At 42.3% G+C, this 15,614-nt stretch overlaps 1 protein-coding gene across 1 annotated transcript in view; it reads left to right on the plus strand.

Moving 5' to 3' along the window:
* The window catches only part of myt1b (myelin transcription factor 1b), a 101,940-nt gene that overhangs the window by 84,226 nt on the left and 2,100 nt on the right, over positions 1-15,614 (plus strand). The window contains exons 9-22 of the mRNA XM_046057222.1: positions 51-777; positions 2,499-2,633; positions 3,120-3,210; positions 3,425-3,541; positions 5,695-5,909; positions 6,220-6,407; positions 8,582-8,839; positions 9,464-9,618; positions 10,319-10,381; positions 11,366-11,428; positions 11,814-11,894; positions 12,512-12,733; positions 14,299-14,390; positions 14,806-14,909. Of these exons, the coding sequence (XP_045913178.1) occupies positions 51-777; positions 2,499-2,633; positions 3,120-3,210; positions 3,425-3,541; positions 5,695-5,909; positions 6,220-6,407; positions 8,582-8,839; positions 9,464-9,618; positions 10,319-10,381; positions 11,366-11,428; positions 11,814-11,894; positions 12,512-12,733; positions 14,299-14,390; positions 14,806-14,909 (2,511 nt within the window). The remainder of the gene's footprint in view (positions 1-50; positions 778-2,498; positions 2,634-3,119; positions 3,211-3,424; positions 3,542-5,694; positions 5,910-6,219; positions 6,408-8,581; positions 8,840-9,463; positions 9,619-10,318; positions 10,382-11,365; positions 11,429-11,813; positions 11,895-12,511; positions 12,734-14,298; positions 14,391-14,805; positions 14,910-15,614) is intronic.

Below are 15,614 nucleotides of genomic sequence, written 5' to 3' on the forward strand. Positions count from 1 at the left end.
GAGAGGGGGGGGGGGGGGGGGGGGAGGAGGAGGAGGAGGAGGAGGAGGAGATGGCAGCACAGCAGAGGCAGTGTACTCCAGCAGAAGAAGATGAAGATGAGGAGAAAGATGAAGAGGACCACAGGGAGGTGCACCACATCCTGCCCGTTTCTGATGTGCCAACTGCCATCCGTACCATCACCAGCACTGCAGCAGCTCAGGGAACACACATCAAGGCTGAAGACCACAGAGCCAGTCCTCTGGAGGACTACAACTCACACAGGGCGAGTCCCCTTGAAAACTACAACACCAACAGAGCCAGTCCACTTGATAAATATGACTCTCATAATCCTAGTCCGCTTCAAAACTACAAGGCCAGTCCTCCTTTAAGCTACAGCTCGCACAGGGCTAGTCCACTTGAGGACTACTTTCCCAACATCAGAGGTGAGAACTATAAAATCCACAAAGCCTCGTCCTCCGCCTCTCCCGACATTATCGAGGTGACATCAGATAAGTCAGAGGAGAAAGACTTTGATGACATGGATGGGGACGACGAGCGCGATGATGAAGACAGCCTGTCACAGCGCTCCACAGTGACAGACGAGTCGGAGATGTTTGACATAACCCGAGGGAACCTGGGCCTGCTGGAGCAAGCTATCGCCCTGAAGGCAGAGCAGGTGAAGCCGGCCGGGCCCAGAGAGCTGCTTGGCGCCCCAGATATCCACCACCAGAGATACTTCACCATTGATGACAGGCCCAAGCACCTGGACATCATCCGCAAGAGCTACTTCAGCAAAGGTAGGGCAGAGTGAAGAAACTAAGAAAAGAGAAGGGGGGCAGAGCTACTACATATACTGAGATGTGAAAGTTGCTTGAGGAAGGCATTTAAATGTAAATGCTCCGTACTTGTATAGCGCCTTTCTAGTCTTTTCGACCACTCAAAGCACTTTTACACTACATCTGCATTCACCAGTCATACACATTCATGCACTGAGCCTAAGTGCTCAAACGGAAACTAACATTCACACTCATTCATACGCTGGCGGAACAGCCGCCAGGGGCAAATCGGGGTTCAGTATCTTCGACACGCAACCAGGGGGAGCCAGGGATTGAACCGCCGACCTTCCGATTAACAGCCAACCCGCTCTACCTCCTGAGCCACAGCCGCCCAGCGCCCCTTTAGTCCCCTTTATTTATTGATTTTTTAAAGCTACGTTAGCATCACATGGTAGTAGTGCTTCAAGCAGGGTCGTCCCTTTAGTGTTTAATTTAAGGACACTCCAACAAAAGTAAAAAATGTGTCCCTAGGTGTGTTGTAATCTTGGGAAAAGGTTAAATAGTACTCCATTTGTAATCAGTCGGCGTAGGCATGCAAAACCGCCTGCAAGGTTAATTTGATCACACGTAGATGTGAATACAGGAAATGATGTTCTAAACCAGTACATGGTGTCATGTGCTGAACTTAATGTTGGGAGCGGAGCGCACAAATAAACACAGTGTACCAAATAAACAGTGATGAGTCACAGAGCTCTGTTCACATCCTCCCTTCTCTGTTGTGATGGGGATGAAGTGGTTGCAGCTGAATAGACTTCCGTGAAAAGTGGAGAGGAAGTGCTTGACGAGAGAGTGAGGAGGGACAACACAGGAGAGACGGCAACATGTTAGAGAGAAAGAAAGACAAGAGAGAAAAAGGGAAGAGTGCAGGTCGTCCCGCAGTCACAGGGGTGGAGTGTTTGTTTGCGTGCTGCATGTGTTTGGGCCTTGTATTTCACAGTTGGCATGCTTCCCACTTGTCATGCTCCTCGCAGTATAGCAGTAGTGTGATTACATGCCTGGTAGTGCTGCTCTCTTCTTGGCCTCAACTCCCTCCTGTGGTGACGTTCCTGTTCTGCTCAACGCTAATTAGGAGATGCATGTCTCGTTAACATTCAATTTAAAGGCCAATAGAGCATCACACCTTCCTCTTGCTCCTTTTTCCACTCTCCAGTGCCATCGATACCGGCTGGCCTACCTCCAATAGCAGTTGAGAAGAGTAGGCATCTTTGATTATGTGTAAATTATGGTAGTGTGATTTCCTGCTGATGTATTTTCAGGTGTTGTTTTGTCTTAGATCCAAACAAGAATGTCAGAGAAGTGTAGCAAGGGGGTGGAAAATCATCAAAGAGTACAGGATAAGTAGGTCGACTTTTTCAGGTTAACTTAAAAAAAAAAAAAAAATAAGCTGTGATATTTCATACATTTCATAGTATTTCATCTTTTGGAGCATTTACAGAAACACCCAAATCACATTTAGACTAATGCATAAAACACCTTCTGCATTTACCTCATAAGACAAGAGGAGCAGATACAGATGGTGTTGCTTTTGTACAGTTGTCTGAAATATGTCTAGATTTCATGCTCAGCCAAGCAGACTGTCTGATGGCATTAACCACTTGCTTTTGTCCTCCTTATTCCTCCCAACTCTCTCCTCTCCTTTTCTCCTACTTTCTCCTTATACCTTCCTATCCTCCTCTATCCAGAGAGTAGTAGGCCAGAGAAGAGGGAGATCAAGTGTCCCACCCCCGGGTGTGATGGGACGGGTCACGTGACCGGTCTTTACCCCCACCACCGTAGCCTGTCAGGCTGTCCGCACAAGGACAGGATCCCCCCGGAGAGTGAGTTTTCATCAGCTGCTTAGAAAATAAGCATGGAGGGAAGAAAAGTGACAACAAAGGGCAGTGTGACAGTGATAGAAACCCACCACCTCTCCTTACTGTGGAGTTCGACATTACAATATATTCACATATTCAAGTACTATAATACCAGTTTAATCATGATTTCATGAGGTTTTCAGGAGTCCATGTTCTGATCTTGGCTTACCGGATTACCAAGCTCTTCACTCTTCACCATATAACATACTGCTGATACAGTCAAACATGAGGTTAACAGACTGACAATATTTGGGGGTTTGTGTTTTAATGAGATTGGGGTCTGAAGAAAATATTTACAATACTGTCCTGGGTCTTAGGAAATCATCAATTCAACACTCCTTCCCATGCCAGTAATGTTCATACAGTCCGTCCCTTACATTAAAATTTGTTTTAGATTATGGATTTCCTCTGACCATGTGATTGCGTGTGTGTACTTTGTCTTATATTCAGTTCTGGCCATGCATGAGAATGTGCTGAAGTGTCCAACTCCTGGCTGCACCGGTCAGGGCCATGTCAACAGCAACCGTAACACACACCGCAGGTATTCAGACATTTCAGAATGCGTGTCTGTATTTGTGCAGTTGAGAGTGTTATGTGCAGGGTGTGTATTTCCCTTTGTGCATTTGCAAGCTCATATCTTAATGTATGCAGGACAGCGAATGTGTCAGCCCACATCAGTGTGATGCAGATTTACATGGTCAGCAACATGCTCTCCTTTTGATATTCATCCTCTTTCTCCTCCTCCATCCCTCCAGTCTTTCTGGATGCCCCATTGCTGCTGCGGAAAAGCTGTCCAAGGGCCACGATAAGCAGCTGCTCTCTCAGCCTGGCAGCGAGCACCTCAAAGGAAGTCCAAACGACAGAGTGTTAAGGTGGGTGATCAAAAAAGCGTCCAATCATACTTTTTTACATTGTTCTTTTTACAGTTCTGCCTTTATTAAATTAGATAAGTATGGAGCCCCAGTGCCGACAAAAGGCAATAAAAGGTTATGAGAAGCGTCAAAAATAGGACTGAATACATTAATTAATATTATTGTTAATTAGATAATTAAAAAGGAGTGAAAAAGAAATATAAAGCTTAATACTTGGCCTTTAATCTTGCTTGCATTTAGTAGATAAAAAAATAAAAGGCTTTTCAAAACCTTCTTTCATGCTAATAAGCCATTTGCAAACATCATACGACACCATGCCAACAACCAAGATCGAATCACGTAGCTTTATCATTTTCAGTGCTGCTTCAACAGTTACAATGAAACTTATCTTACATGATAGGTATCCTTAGTACAACAGACGGTATTTCTTTTTAAGGACATGTCTCTTCTCTTCAGCAAGATCCATTGTGGTTCTTCAGCACTGATGTCCTTTTTTCAGTTTTTTTTATGTCAAATAAACTAAAAACGTTTAATTAGCTGACATTGTTAGCATTATTTTTCACCACTGCTACAAGAGTTCATACAGTTATGTACAGAAGCATATGGGGAATGTAAGATTGAAATAAATGATTAAACATGTGCTAAGACAACAAAAGGGGAAAGAAATGTTTTGGTTTCTCTTTTTTTTTACCAACTGATTGGCTGTCATAGGAAAAGTAAAAGCTTTTACATTGTTTTGTTTAGTCATATTTTTGACTCATGTAAGAACCCTTTTGTCGGATTCGGGGCTCTATAGATGAAATGATGAAAGAACCTATATAAAAGCATAAAAGTCTCTTCCAATCCAAGCCCCACCTAGTTGAGTCCTTCTCAAGGTTAGCTAGTTTATTACTGAGCCACATAGAAACCACAGATACGACCCTGACCTTAGTTATTGTGCCCCTCTTGAGAGGTAAAGCTGGCCTGTGAATGGCTTGACGCATTCAGTCTGGCGGTCCAATCATTACTGCCACCTCAAACACCGAGATCTCTTTATCTCCATTCATCTCCCCAACTGGTCAGGCACCGTGATCATGGCCAGAAGAATGATAATTAACTCAAACCAGACACTGGTATTATGCTAAGTCCACGTTCTTCTTCATTGGTATTTTAATTAATAATGCATTCGATAAGCTAATTATGCAAGTTACGGGGGCATTGCGGGGGGATAGAAAAATAATTGCTTTCCTTGAGGAAAACCTCATCAGTGGTTGGACAAAGCATCTCGGATTAAAACATAATAAGGCTTGCTTTGTTTTTTCCGTCTCAGATTGTTTTTAAAATGAGCTCGGTTGTCTGTTGTGTATGGGGCTGAGGAATTCCTCATGCTATCCGTGTTCTAATGGAATCCATGTTGAATAAGTAAAAAAGAAAAAAAATCCCCTCTAATCAGTGGTAGAAAGTTTTTTACTGTCGTTGAAATCCTCCTGCGCGCTCGCCTCAGATGTGAGCGTGTATTTTTGGTGTGCCGCTGTGTGAAGGCCACCCCGACAGCAGTGTGACTACAGGCCAGGTCATGTAGTTTATTAATGAGCGTATGGTTGGAGACCAGAGACCGTGATGCGGGCTCCAGTGAGAAAGATGAGGGAGGTGACTCCACTCCTCCTGCCTCTATCTCCCACCCCCACCTTGCCTCCCTCTTTCACCACTCCTCCTTCTTTCTTTCCCACTGTTCTCTCCTCCTCATCTCTTCTTTCTCTCTTCCCCCGCCCTTCTGCCGCTCCCTGGTCTATCAGTGGATTTACGCCAACAGGTCTGACAAAAGCCCAGGCTCTCCAGGAAAACGAGAGGGCTTAAAGCTCATAAATTCCATGCTGTACAACATGCAAATGTGCCCTCTGCTGATAAGAGAGCTTTTAATCCTGCTGCACTCCTGCTAAGTACACCGTTGCCCCTATCTTTACTCTCTCTATGTCACTCTACCTCCCTCTCTCATTCTCTTATTCTCTTTTTCTCCTCTCTCTATTTGTTTTTTGTGTTGATTGTGTAACTCTTTATTGCATCAATCCTCTTTTATGTCCAGTCTCTTCTCGTCTATTCTATTCTATTCTACTTTCTGCTTTATTCCCGCTGCCACCAACCACCATGACGTCCTCTCCCTCTCTTCCTCACAGGCCCATGTGCTTTGTGAAGCAGTTGGAGGTGCCCCAGTATGGCAGCTACAGACCCAACATGGCACCCGCCACGCCTCGCGCAAACCTGGCCAAGGAGCTGGAGAAGTACTCGAAGGTGTCCTTCGATTATGCAAGCTTCGACGCTCAAGTGTTCGGGAGGCGCATGCTTGCTCCAAAGATGCCCACCAGCGAAATCTCACCCAAAGCCTTCAAAAGTAAGAGGCCTCTTTTACCTCTTAGTAAAGGAAGATTTATAATACACATTCTATCTTCTAACAAACATTCCTTCTCTCACAATTGTTTTTTCTGATTCTCTCCACCTTTTCCTCCATTTTTTTGACTTTTTGGCCTTTTTCTTTTGTCTTATATTATTAGTTTTAATTACTTTAACACACTAATCGTTTACGTTTGTGCTCCCAGCAAAGAAAATATATATATATACAGTACACCGTTTTTGTGTATATACCACCTCTGCTGTATCCTACTTTTATGATCACTTCAGCTAAAGTTGACTTCCTCCCACAGCTAAGCCCTCATTCCCCAAGTCATCGTCGCCCAGCCTCAGTCTCCATGCTTATGGAAAGAGCTCCTCTTTGGCCTATGACTACTCCCATGATGCAGAGGCTGCTCACATGGCTGCCACGGCCATCTTGAACCTGTCTACGCGCTGCTGGGAGAAACCCGAGAACCTCAGCACCAAACCCCAAAACAAGGTAAACAGACCACAGTTATTCATATACATATATTTATATCTTAAATACATTACAGTCAGACAGTATGGGAAATAAATCCTTCATCACCTACTTCTTAGTTGATCAAAAAATAACAAATATGAAGTGAATCAGTTGTCATGTTTATGGGTGATGTCATTATTGTAAAGTGTTACTCTGTTCTTCTCTCCTAAGTACCTAGAGAAAGAGATTATTAGCTGATTGTAGGGCAGATTGAAACATTGCAGGCCACAGCTGGTGAGATGAGAGGCGATAGCAGTGGGTGTGCCTCTCCTCTCCTCTTGTGCTCATTTCGTTCTCTTCCCATTGACTCTGCATGCATATATCATCAGGAGACATTGGCTTACAGCAACAGGATGGTGTTGAGATGCAGTTGCATCACCTCTCCCGTCCTGTTTCATCCTTTCATCCCTCCATCCCACACAATTTTCATGTTGTTATTGAATTTGGCTGACTGCCAGTTCCCTGGATTACTTTTCCACCAGGTAGCCTTTTTTCATTATCTGCCGGACGGATCTCCCACTCTCTTACTCCACCCCCGCCACTCTTTCTTTCATTTTCTTTTCACATCTCTTTTTGCTGTCTTTCATCTCCCTCTCTTCCTCCCTATGCAAGTCTCTCTGTCTCTCTCTCTGTCTATACCTCTATCTCTCACCCACTGCCTCTCTGTGCACAGGAGGTGTAATTGGAGCACCACTTTCCCCCATATTGTGATTTTTAAAAGCCCTCTTGCCTCACAGAGGAGAGAAAGTGACTGCTTCATCATTTTTCGATTTCCTGACATGGTTTTGGGAAGATAAAAAGTCAAGATTAATGTCTCTGGCAGCACAGCAGAGCAAGGTGTTGTTCAACGAGGCACCGATCCAAAGCAGGCCTTAGCTGTGCGGTATTACAGCGCGGATCATCCAGGGACTGATCTGAAATCAGAGTCGGAGCCAGTTGAAATCCAATATTGAAACATTGGAACACTGAGCTCATCAACCAGGGACAGTTCTGGGAACTGTTCCCGTTTTCTCTGCTCTCCTCCTAACCCTTTGATTTTTCTGGCGCTTGACCAGCCCATATGAGCGCCATTTTAGATGAAAACATGGCTCATCTCACCCCTCTGTTTCTGTTCACCTGCCAGCACTATAACAGAGCACGGAGAGATGAACTGTGGTGTTGGTGCTGTTGGCAAAGTATTGTCAGAGTACATTAGATATCATTACTAACATGCTTAAGCGATGGTGGAGAACATTTAACACACTGAAAAAGTGCATCACACCGCTGCATGACTGTAGAAAATTTTGTTTGGTATAAGCTTGAGGGCAATTTCACAATCGGGTCAATGTGTATGGGTGGAAATAAGAAGAAGTCAATAATTTCATCAAATGAAAGTTTAGTTTGATCTGAATCTAAATCCCTCCCTGTGTGTGACTGGGGGTTATATGACTCACGAAGACGTACTGTATGTGTAGCACTGCAACTAAATCTGCTCAAGAGAGTAATTAAATCATACAGGGCTGCCTCTCATATCCACTGATGTGCACCAGAGGAGACTGCATTAGTAATTTATATTCGAGAATACTTAATTAGATGTATTAATTGTAGATGTATTAGTTAGCTATGTTGTCTACTAATGTTCTCCCATACTATATATGGAGTACCAATGTTTTTAGTTCTAGATGAATATTAATGTATTGAGTGAAATATGTAAATGAATAATAAATATAATAAAATGTGAAATAAGTCTCATTATTTTGAAATGTTATTTTATTATTTTTAGTTTCATTGCAATTATTGGTTTTATTTCATGTGCTGGCACCTGTCTCCCTCACCTTTCAGCCAGCCATCACATGCCCCTGCCTCTCTAAGCAGGCTAAACAACACATTTAGCCAGCCAACTACTGTATGTTAAGGCAACAGCAATGGCAAAGATGAGACAGTGTTAGCAGCAGAAGCTGGTTAATTCAGTAATTTACTTAGTTACTTGGCAGTGATGATGTTCTCCAGAGAGAGACACACAACTCTGTTACTTTTGTTGTCTTTGGGTTCCCTGGCCAATAGGAGCTAGCTCCCTAGCTAGCAGCTGTTGAGCCTGCCAACATCGTTGGTTGTACGAACAGCTGATAATGTTGTGAGGCCTCTGTCCTGAGTGTCTGATGTGTTCTCTCCAGGAGATGGACATTGAGGTGGATGAGAACGGCACTCTGGACCTGAGTATGAAGAAGCCCATTAAACGAGAGGGCAGTCTGTCCGGTACCAGCCCCGGGGTTCGGTCCCCAGACCCTTCTTCCTCCTCCTCTTCCTCGCTCCATCACGGTGGAAGCAGTGGGATGACATCACCAAACTTACACGCCTACAAGCAGGAGGAGTGGGAGGGACCTCTGGATTACACCAAACCCAACCGCCAAAGGGAGGAGGAAATGGACGAGGTCAGTACAATTTGACTGAGCAAAAGTACAAGCTCCAAAAACACAGTATTTCCTGTGACATTAGTCACAGAGGAAGTATTGCAACATAAATAACAACAGACAAAATCCCCCCTAAGCTTTTTGAATAAAAAACTCATACTTGTTTACATCACTTTGTCTTTCTCTAAGCCCCTTGCCTTATTTCCTGTCCCCCTTTCCTCTTTCTATTATTCATTTATTTCACTGAAATGCGAGAGTTACTGTACTGTTAAAACATTGCACTGTGTAACAGAGGTTGGTGTGTCAGGTGCATTGCACCATCCTGACTTTGGCATATGCTAATTTTTACTCCTTTGAACTTTTTCAAAAGAAATATAAAGAGCTTTGAGTGTAAATTTTTTATGAGGACACTCTGCATCACTTGTCTACAAAAGAATAAAAAATTGTTTAGTGTAGAGGCTTGTGTGCACATGGTGGTTTGAAAAGTTTCTTTTCTTGTATACAAATATGTAAACTATTGCGAGAAAGCAATCCCTCAAAACGGGCCAATAAACAATAGTACCATTTACAAATATTTAAAACAAAGGATCACAGAAGAATTACCAGTGCATTTGTGCTAATTTTCTTTTTTTATTCATTTCTCAGATGGAGCACACAGGCCAGTCATTCGTCTCATCCGAACCAGAGGACTGTGACATGATGCAGGACTCTCTGGAGGAGAGGAAGTACCCAGGAGAGGTTACGACCCCAAGTTTCAAGGTCAAATTCCAACCCAAGGATAGCAAGAAAGATCTGCTCTCGTAAGTAACAAACCAAAGAGTATACAACCACACTAGCGGCTCTGTAAGGGTGTTGTGCTTTGAGCTAATTGCTAACATGTTGACATGCTCACAATGACAGTGCTAACATGCTGATGTTTAGTAGGTGTAATGTCATCTTCACCATCTTAGTTTAATGTGTTAGCATGCAAACATTTAGTAATTAGCACCTAACGATGTACATCTAAGGCTGATGGGGATGTCAATAGTTTTGCAGGTATTTTACGCTAGTACAAGTGATCCTGGTGGGGACATGAATGCCCGTAAAAATTTCATGGCCATCCATCTTATAGTTCTAGATATTTTCCTCAAAATGAATGTCTGTTTTCAATTCATCCAGTAGATAATGAGATATTTCACATAATAAGCGAAAACCTTGACCTGCTGGTGGCGCTAGATGAAAAGTCAGGGGGCCACCAAAGTAATTAGAATTCATCTTCTGGGGACCATGAATGTCTGGACAAATTTCATGGCAATCCATATAGTAGTTGAGATATTTCTGTCTGGACCAAAGTCCCATTCATATAGCCACACCCACTAGTATGGTTAAAAATAACAAAAAAGGAGGATTGGAAATGAACTACTCATATTTAAACATAAATGTTCTGATTCAGTCCCTCTTTCCTTTCTAACTCTGCATCTCCGTCTCTCTTTTCTCTTCTATGTATCTCTTCCTCTGCAGGTGCCCCACACCTGGTTGTGATGGCAGTGGTCACATCACTGGAAACTATGCGTCCCATCGCAGGTATGCACCAATGCAGCCTTTCTTGGCTGATACAGTATGCCAGTGCTCTAAATATAAACTCTTATATGAAATGTTATCTCTGCTGAGACTTTTCTGCTGCTCGCTCCGCACCTGAGTCCAAAGCGGGCGCACCACGACTAATTCAAATATTTCATTTGATCCTGACATGCCAGAGGCAATAATGTAGCGTGAGCCTGGGAAGCAAAGACGGTCATTGACTTTGATATGCATCAGTAATTTACTTCTTGCCGTCTGTCCTCTTCTTCCTAAATGACCTTGGTATGCCTTGCATTCTTGATTTCCCTTCACTTACGTCTTTCTCCTCTCTCTTTTCAATCCCTCACACTCGCCTTCCTCGCCCCTTTTTTCGTCCTTCTCTTCTTCTGCCTGTCCTTCGCTCTTTCTCCTTTCTCTCAGTCTGTCTGGGTGTCCCCTTGCTGATAAGAGCCTTCGGTCCCTCATGGCGGCACACACCCCTGAACTCAAGTATGTCTGCTCTACACCTTCACTGCCTTTTCACTGCCACTTGAATGCACTGCTACTGACACCGTCCAACGCCACAATGCTTTATTCTGCTGACGTTAACTTATCTTTTGTTGCTGGCTGCTGCCTCTGCTGCTACTGCATCTGTCATGGTGTTTTTATCTGCATCTGGCTTTGGCTATGCTTGCTTTCACTTCAATCAGTTAATGTAAATGTGAAACTGTATTCCAGCAGTATATGTAGTTATTTGCTAGAAAATAGGCTTTTCATGGCCCACTGTAGACTGATACAAGACGTGTTTAAATGGCCTGAAAAGACTGAATTGAAAACAAATATTGCTGACAAAAATGAATAACAAAATGAGAGAAATTAATAAGCTGACCATTTCTCTCATCTGCCTAATGTTATTTTCCCGAAGACTTTCCACTATGAAACATCAACAGTGGAATTTTTTATGCTAACCTTTTATTAAATGTTAAGCATTGCTCTGTCCTTTCCCAGATGCCCCACTCCAGGATGTGACGGCTCAGGTCACATCACAGGAAACTACGCCTCTCACAGAAGGTAACAAACAAAAAACACAAATGCGTACACACAGACACACACACACACACACACACACACACACACACACACGCACACACACACGCACACACACACACGCGCACACACATACACACACGGACACACACACAGTCAGTCAGAGAGCCCTAGTGACAGTTCATAGTAGAATTAGACAGGGATCACATACTCACACATTTCCACACCTTTCCATTATCCTTTTTCCGGCCATATTAGGCGTTTTGAGTTGATTTAGTTTGTAATTTGGTGGAACAACCTCTGTAAAATTATTCTTCTTTATATTGTTCTCTCCCTTTATCAAGCAGCAATCACTTCACCAGACCTTTTTTCAACCCTATGTTATCAACTCCATACTTTCTGTTTTCAGTATCTCTGGGTGCCCGCGTGCCAAGAAAAGTGGAATTAAAACTCCTACCAAGGACAACCAGGAGGACTCCGAGCTTTTAAAGTTCGTACCGCTCAGAAAGCCATAATGTCTGCTTTTAGCGAGACTGACGGTAAAAGTAAAATGCAATAAAAAAGAAAGAGAGAGAGAGAGAGAGGAAAGTCACTGTGAATCATATGCAGAGGTAGTGACCTGCCCCCTAACTGAATCAAACAATCAGGCCCTTACTTATGGGAAAATACACTTACTGCAGATACTGATTCTGAATGTAGTTCATGGTAGAGTATCGTAGATAGATTGTCAGTACATAAGAAATACATGAGCTTCATATTGCATTTGCACACAAACAGTTAATTTAACAGCATGTTGATAACAGCATGTGCTAAACCTCAATAGCTCTTGCATCAGTAATATTATTCATTACATAAATAATATGTCAAACACAGATGTAAGAATATTGATTTGGCCCAGTAGAGAAAGTATATAACTTAAATCTTTTATAATATACTTAACTTTCTCTACAGTTTATATCTTTGGAATCCCGTTGTCTAACCCTTGTGCCTCCTCACTCTCTTTATTTCTTTCCCTGCTGTCTGACTTCACACTTCTTCTCCCTCTTCTGCTACACAACTCTGCTCTTGTCTTTTTCTTGTTTCCTTCCTTTCCTCTGCTCCCTGCAGGTGCCCGGTGCCAGGCTGCGACAGCCTGGGTCACATCAGTGGGAAGTATGCCACACACCGTAGCGCCTACGGGTGTCCGCTGGCGGCCCGCAGACAAAAGGAGGGCCTCCTGAATGGCACACCCTTCAACTGGAAAGCCTTCAAGACAGAGGGGCCAACTTGTCCCACTCCAGGTTGTGACGGCTCTGGACATGCTAACGGAAGCTTCCTCACACACCGCAGGTAAGCTGCATGCAGACAGTTATTAGGGTATTCGTATTGTTTTTGTGTGTTTTAGTTATTATTTGTTGTCTGCCGCGAAATTCCCGTGAGCTAGAAGCATGAAACTTGGGCGAATAACTGGAAATGGTGTGCATCAGCTTCCATAGAAATATGAACCCAATCAGGCCACATGGTGGCGCTATAATTAAGGCTTAAAAATGCAAACTTTGAAAGGCCACGCCCCTTACACCGTAAGTCCGATTGACTTATAATTTTTCACACAGGTGCAGCAATGTGCTCTACAAAAAAGCCTCAAGGACTATTAAGGTCCGCCTAGAGTTTTTTTCTGCCATTTTGAATTTTTTGAAAATCACATTTTTGACATCTCCTTCTAGACCGTAGCTCCGATTGCCACCAAATTTTCAGTGAATCATCATTGGATCAAGCCAATTAAAAGTTGTATAAAGCATGTCGATATCTCAATTACTTTTCAAGATATGGACCAATGAACTTTGAAAGGGGCGTGGCTCTGGACATGAATGACCACAAATCAGCAACCGTAGGGCCAATCATCACAAAACTCACAGGATATGTCCAGATAGGAGCCTCGGATATACCTGGACAGTTTGATGTGCATACATCACTAGGGGGCGCTACAAGCGCAAGCCAGGTGCTTAGCATTAAACAAATTACACTATAAATCCCATATTCATTCTCCAATCATCACAAATCTCTCAGGATATGTCCACATAAGTAACTAAAACATGCCTTGAAAGTTTCATTCAAATCAACACCCGAGGGCGCTATAAATGCAAACAAACTGCAGGGGATAAAATGCAAAACAGGCTACAAAATGCATATTGTTTGTCCAATCAACATAAAACTTTCAGGATATGTCTACATCAGCACCTCACACATACCCTGAAAGTCTCATTCAAATCCACCACTAGGGGGCGCTTTAAATACATCGTAACTGGACGTGGAATGATACAAATCAAGCTATAGATCAGAAAATGGTTGTCCAGTTGTTACAAAACTTGCAGGATGTGTTTTATAACAATGTTGAACCATATGTGTGAAATAATTTTGATGTCGATATTGCAAAACAAGTTATGAATCCGCGAATCGCCGCTTGCGGCTATATTTTATTTTGTCTTTACTAACTATATAAGAGAGAAGATAGTGAATGTGGATTTAGACTTTAGAACAACTTTATGCAAATTAAGTCCTGTGTTAGAAGGTTTAAGGAACTTCCATGTCTATAATTTTGTATTCAACATCTTCATTTAAATACATAATATATATATATATATATACATAAACACATAAACGCCTACTTATTTTCATCTACTTATGTAGATGTAGGAGCTGTATGTCTATTTCTATTTTCCTGTAAAATGTTGTGTGTGTACATTGAGAGCAACTTAAAATTGGAATCATATTCCTTGTATGTGTACACATACTGATGCTGGTGTGTTTAGATATAAAGTGATAGCTCAGGCCACAGTGTAATACACATGACTGTATGTGAGATATTATGAATAGTGCAGTGACCCCCACCCTCTGTGTGTCACTTGTGTCTCCAGCCTCTCAGGATGCCCCAGAGCCTTATTCGCCAAGAAGAAGGCCAAGTTCCCCACAGAGGACTACCTGAGCACCAAGTTCCGAGCCAGTGATGGTAAAAAAACAAAAAAACCCAAATCTATTTGGATGTGGGTCTGTGTATTTACACGTATATGTATGTGCAAAAACATACTGACTATTTTCTAGAGCACTTAAATGAAGGGTGAGTGTAACTTAAAAGTTTTTAGACAAAGTAAAGGGGAAAGTCTGTCAAAGTTAAAACTATAAATGTCAACGTACACATGACCAATCAATACAGCTACAAATCGTTTTGTATAGCAAAGAATGTCAGGTATGGAACCAAGTGAACAGTTAGCATTAAGAATATACCCGCAACTCAATACAACATCACTTTAACAAAACTAATATACTCTTTATTCCAAAATAGCAAAGTTAGACATACCATGGAAAATGCATAGTACAGTCCATAGTTTTCTTTTCTAATCTAATGTATCTGAATTCTCCTTTAGTTTTGGACAACGATGAGGACATCAAGCAGCTCAACAAAGAGATTAACGATCTCAATGAATCCAACAATGAAATGGAGGCTGACATGGTCAACCTGCAGACTCAGGTGTGTGTCTCTACTTTTGTTTTATTTCAACACATCAACTGCTGAACATGTGTTGGGTTCTTTCAGGACAGAAATGCTGATGTGTTTTACCGCAATTAGACTGTGGGAGTTAAAGTACTCAATACAGTCACTTGAGTCTGTTGAAGCTAGGCAATGTTGGTGAAACTAGCCAGAGAGAGGTAGATTTTGAAAACTGAAAAATACCACCCCCTACCTTCAGGCCCCCCTCCAAAGCCGCTCAGCCAAAACACCTGTTCATGCACAGTGCCTGCACTAGTCGCCCTGCAACAGCCACAGATACCAGATTTGATTTTCGTTTTCTATCAGAGCATTTGGTGTATCAATCGGGATTTAAAGAGAATTTTAACAAATATAACAAAAAAGGCATATTATAAAAATTGCCTACTCCAGTTTTAAGGAACATTTGATGTTACATGTTGTTGAGATATTACAAAGACACAGCTGTAAAACTGTAGCATTTGTTTTATTCTTAAACTATCACAAATGGAAAAGCCTTATGATTGAATAACACAAACTTTATCTTCCTAATGAAAAAAAAAATTAAAAAGCTATAGCAATGTATTGCAGCTATAACAATACCTGATCTGATATGACCAGTAACTTGTGGTGGGTAATGTTAGCAAATGTAAGATAAATATTGCTTTGTAACTGACATTATTCAGTCTGTTTGCTGGAAACTCTCTC

Source organism: Micropterus dolomieu, linkage group LG08 (genome assembly GCF_021292245.1).
Source record: "Micropterus dolomieu isolate WLL.071019.BEF.003 ecotype Adirondacks linkage group LG08, ASM2129224v1, whole genome shotgun sequence".
Classification (NCBI taxonomy): domain Eukaryota; kingdom Metazoa; phylum Chordata; class Actinopteri; order Centrarchiformes; family Centrarchidae; genus Micropterus; species Micropterus dolomieu.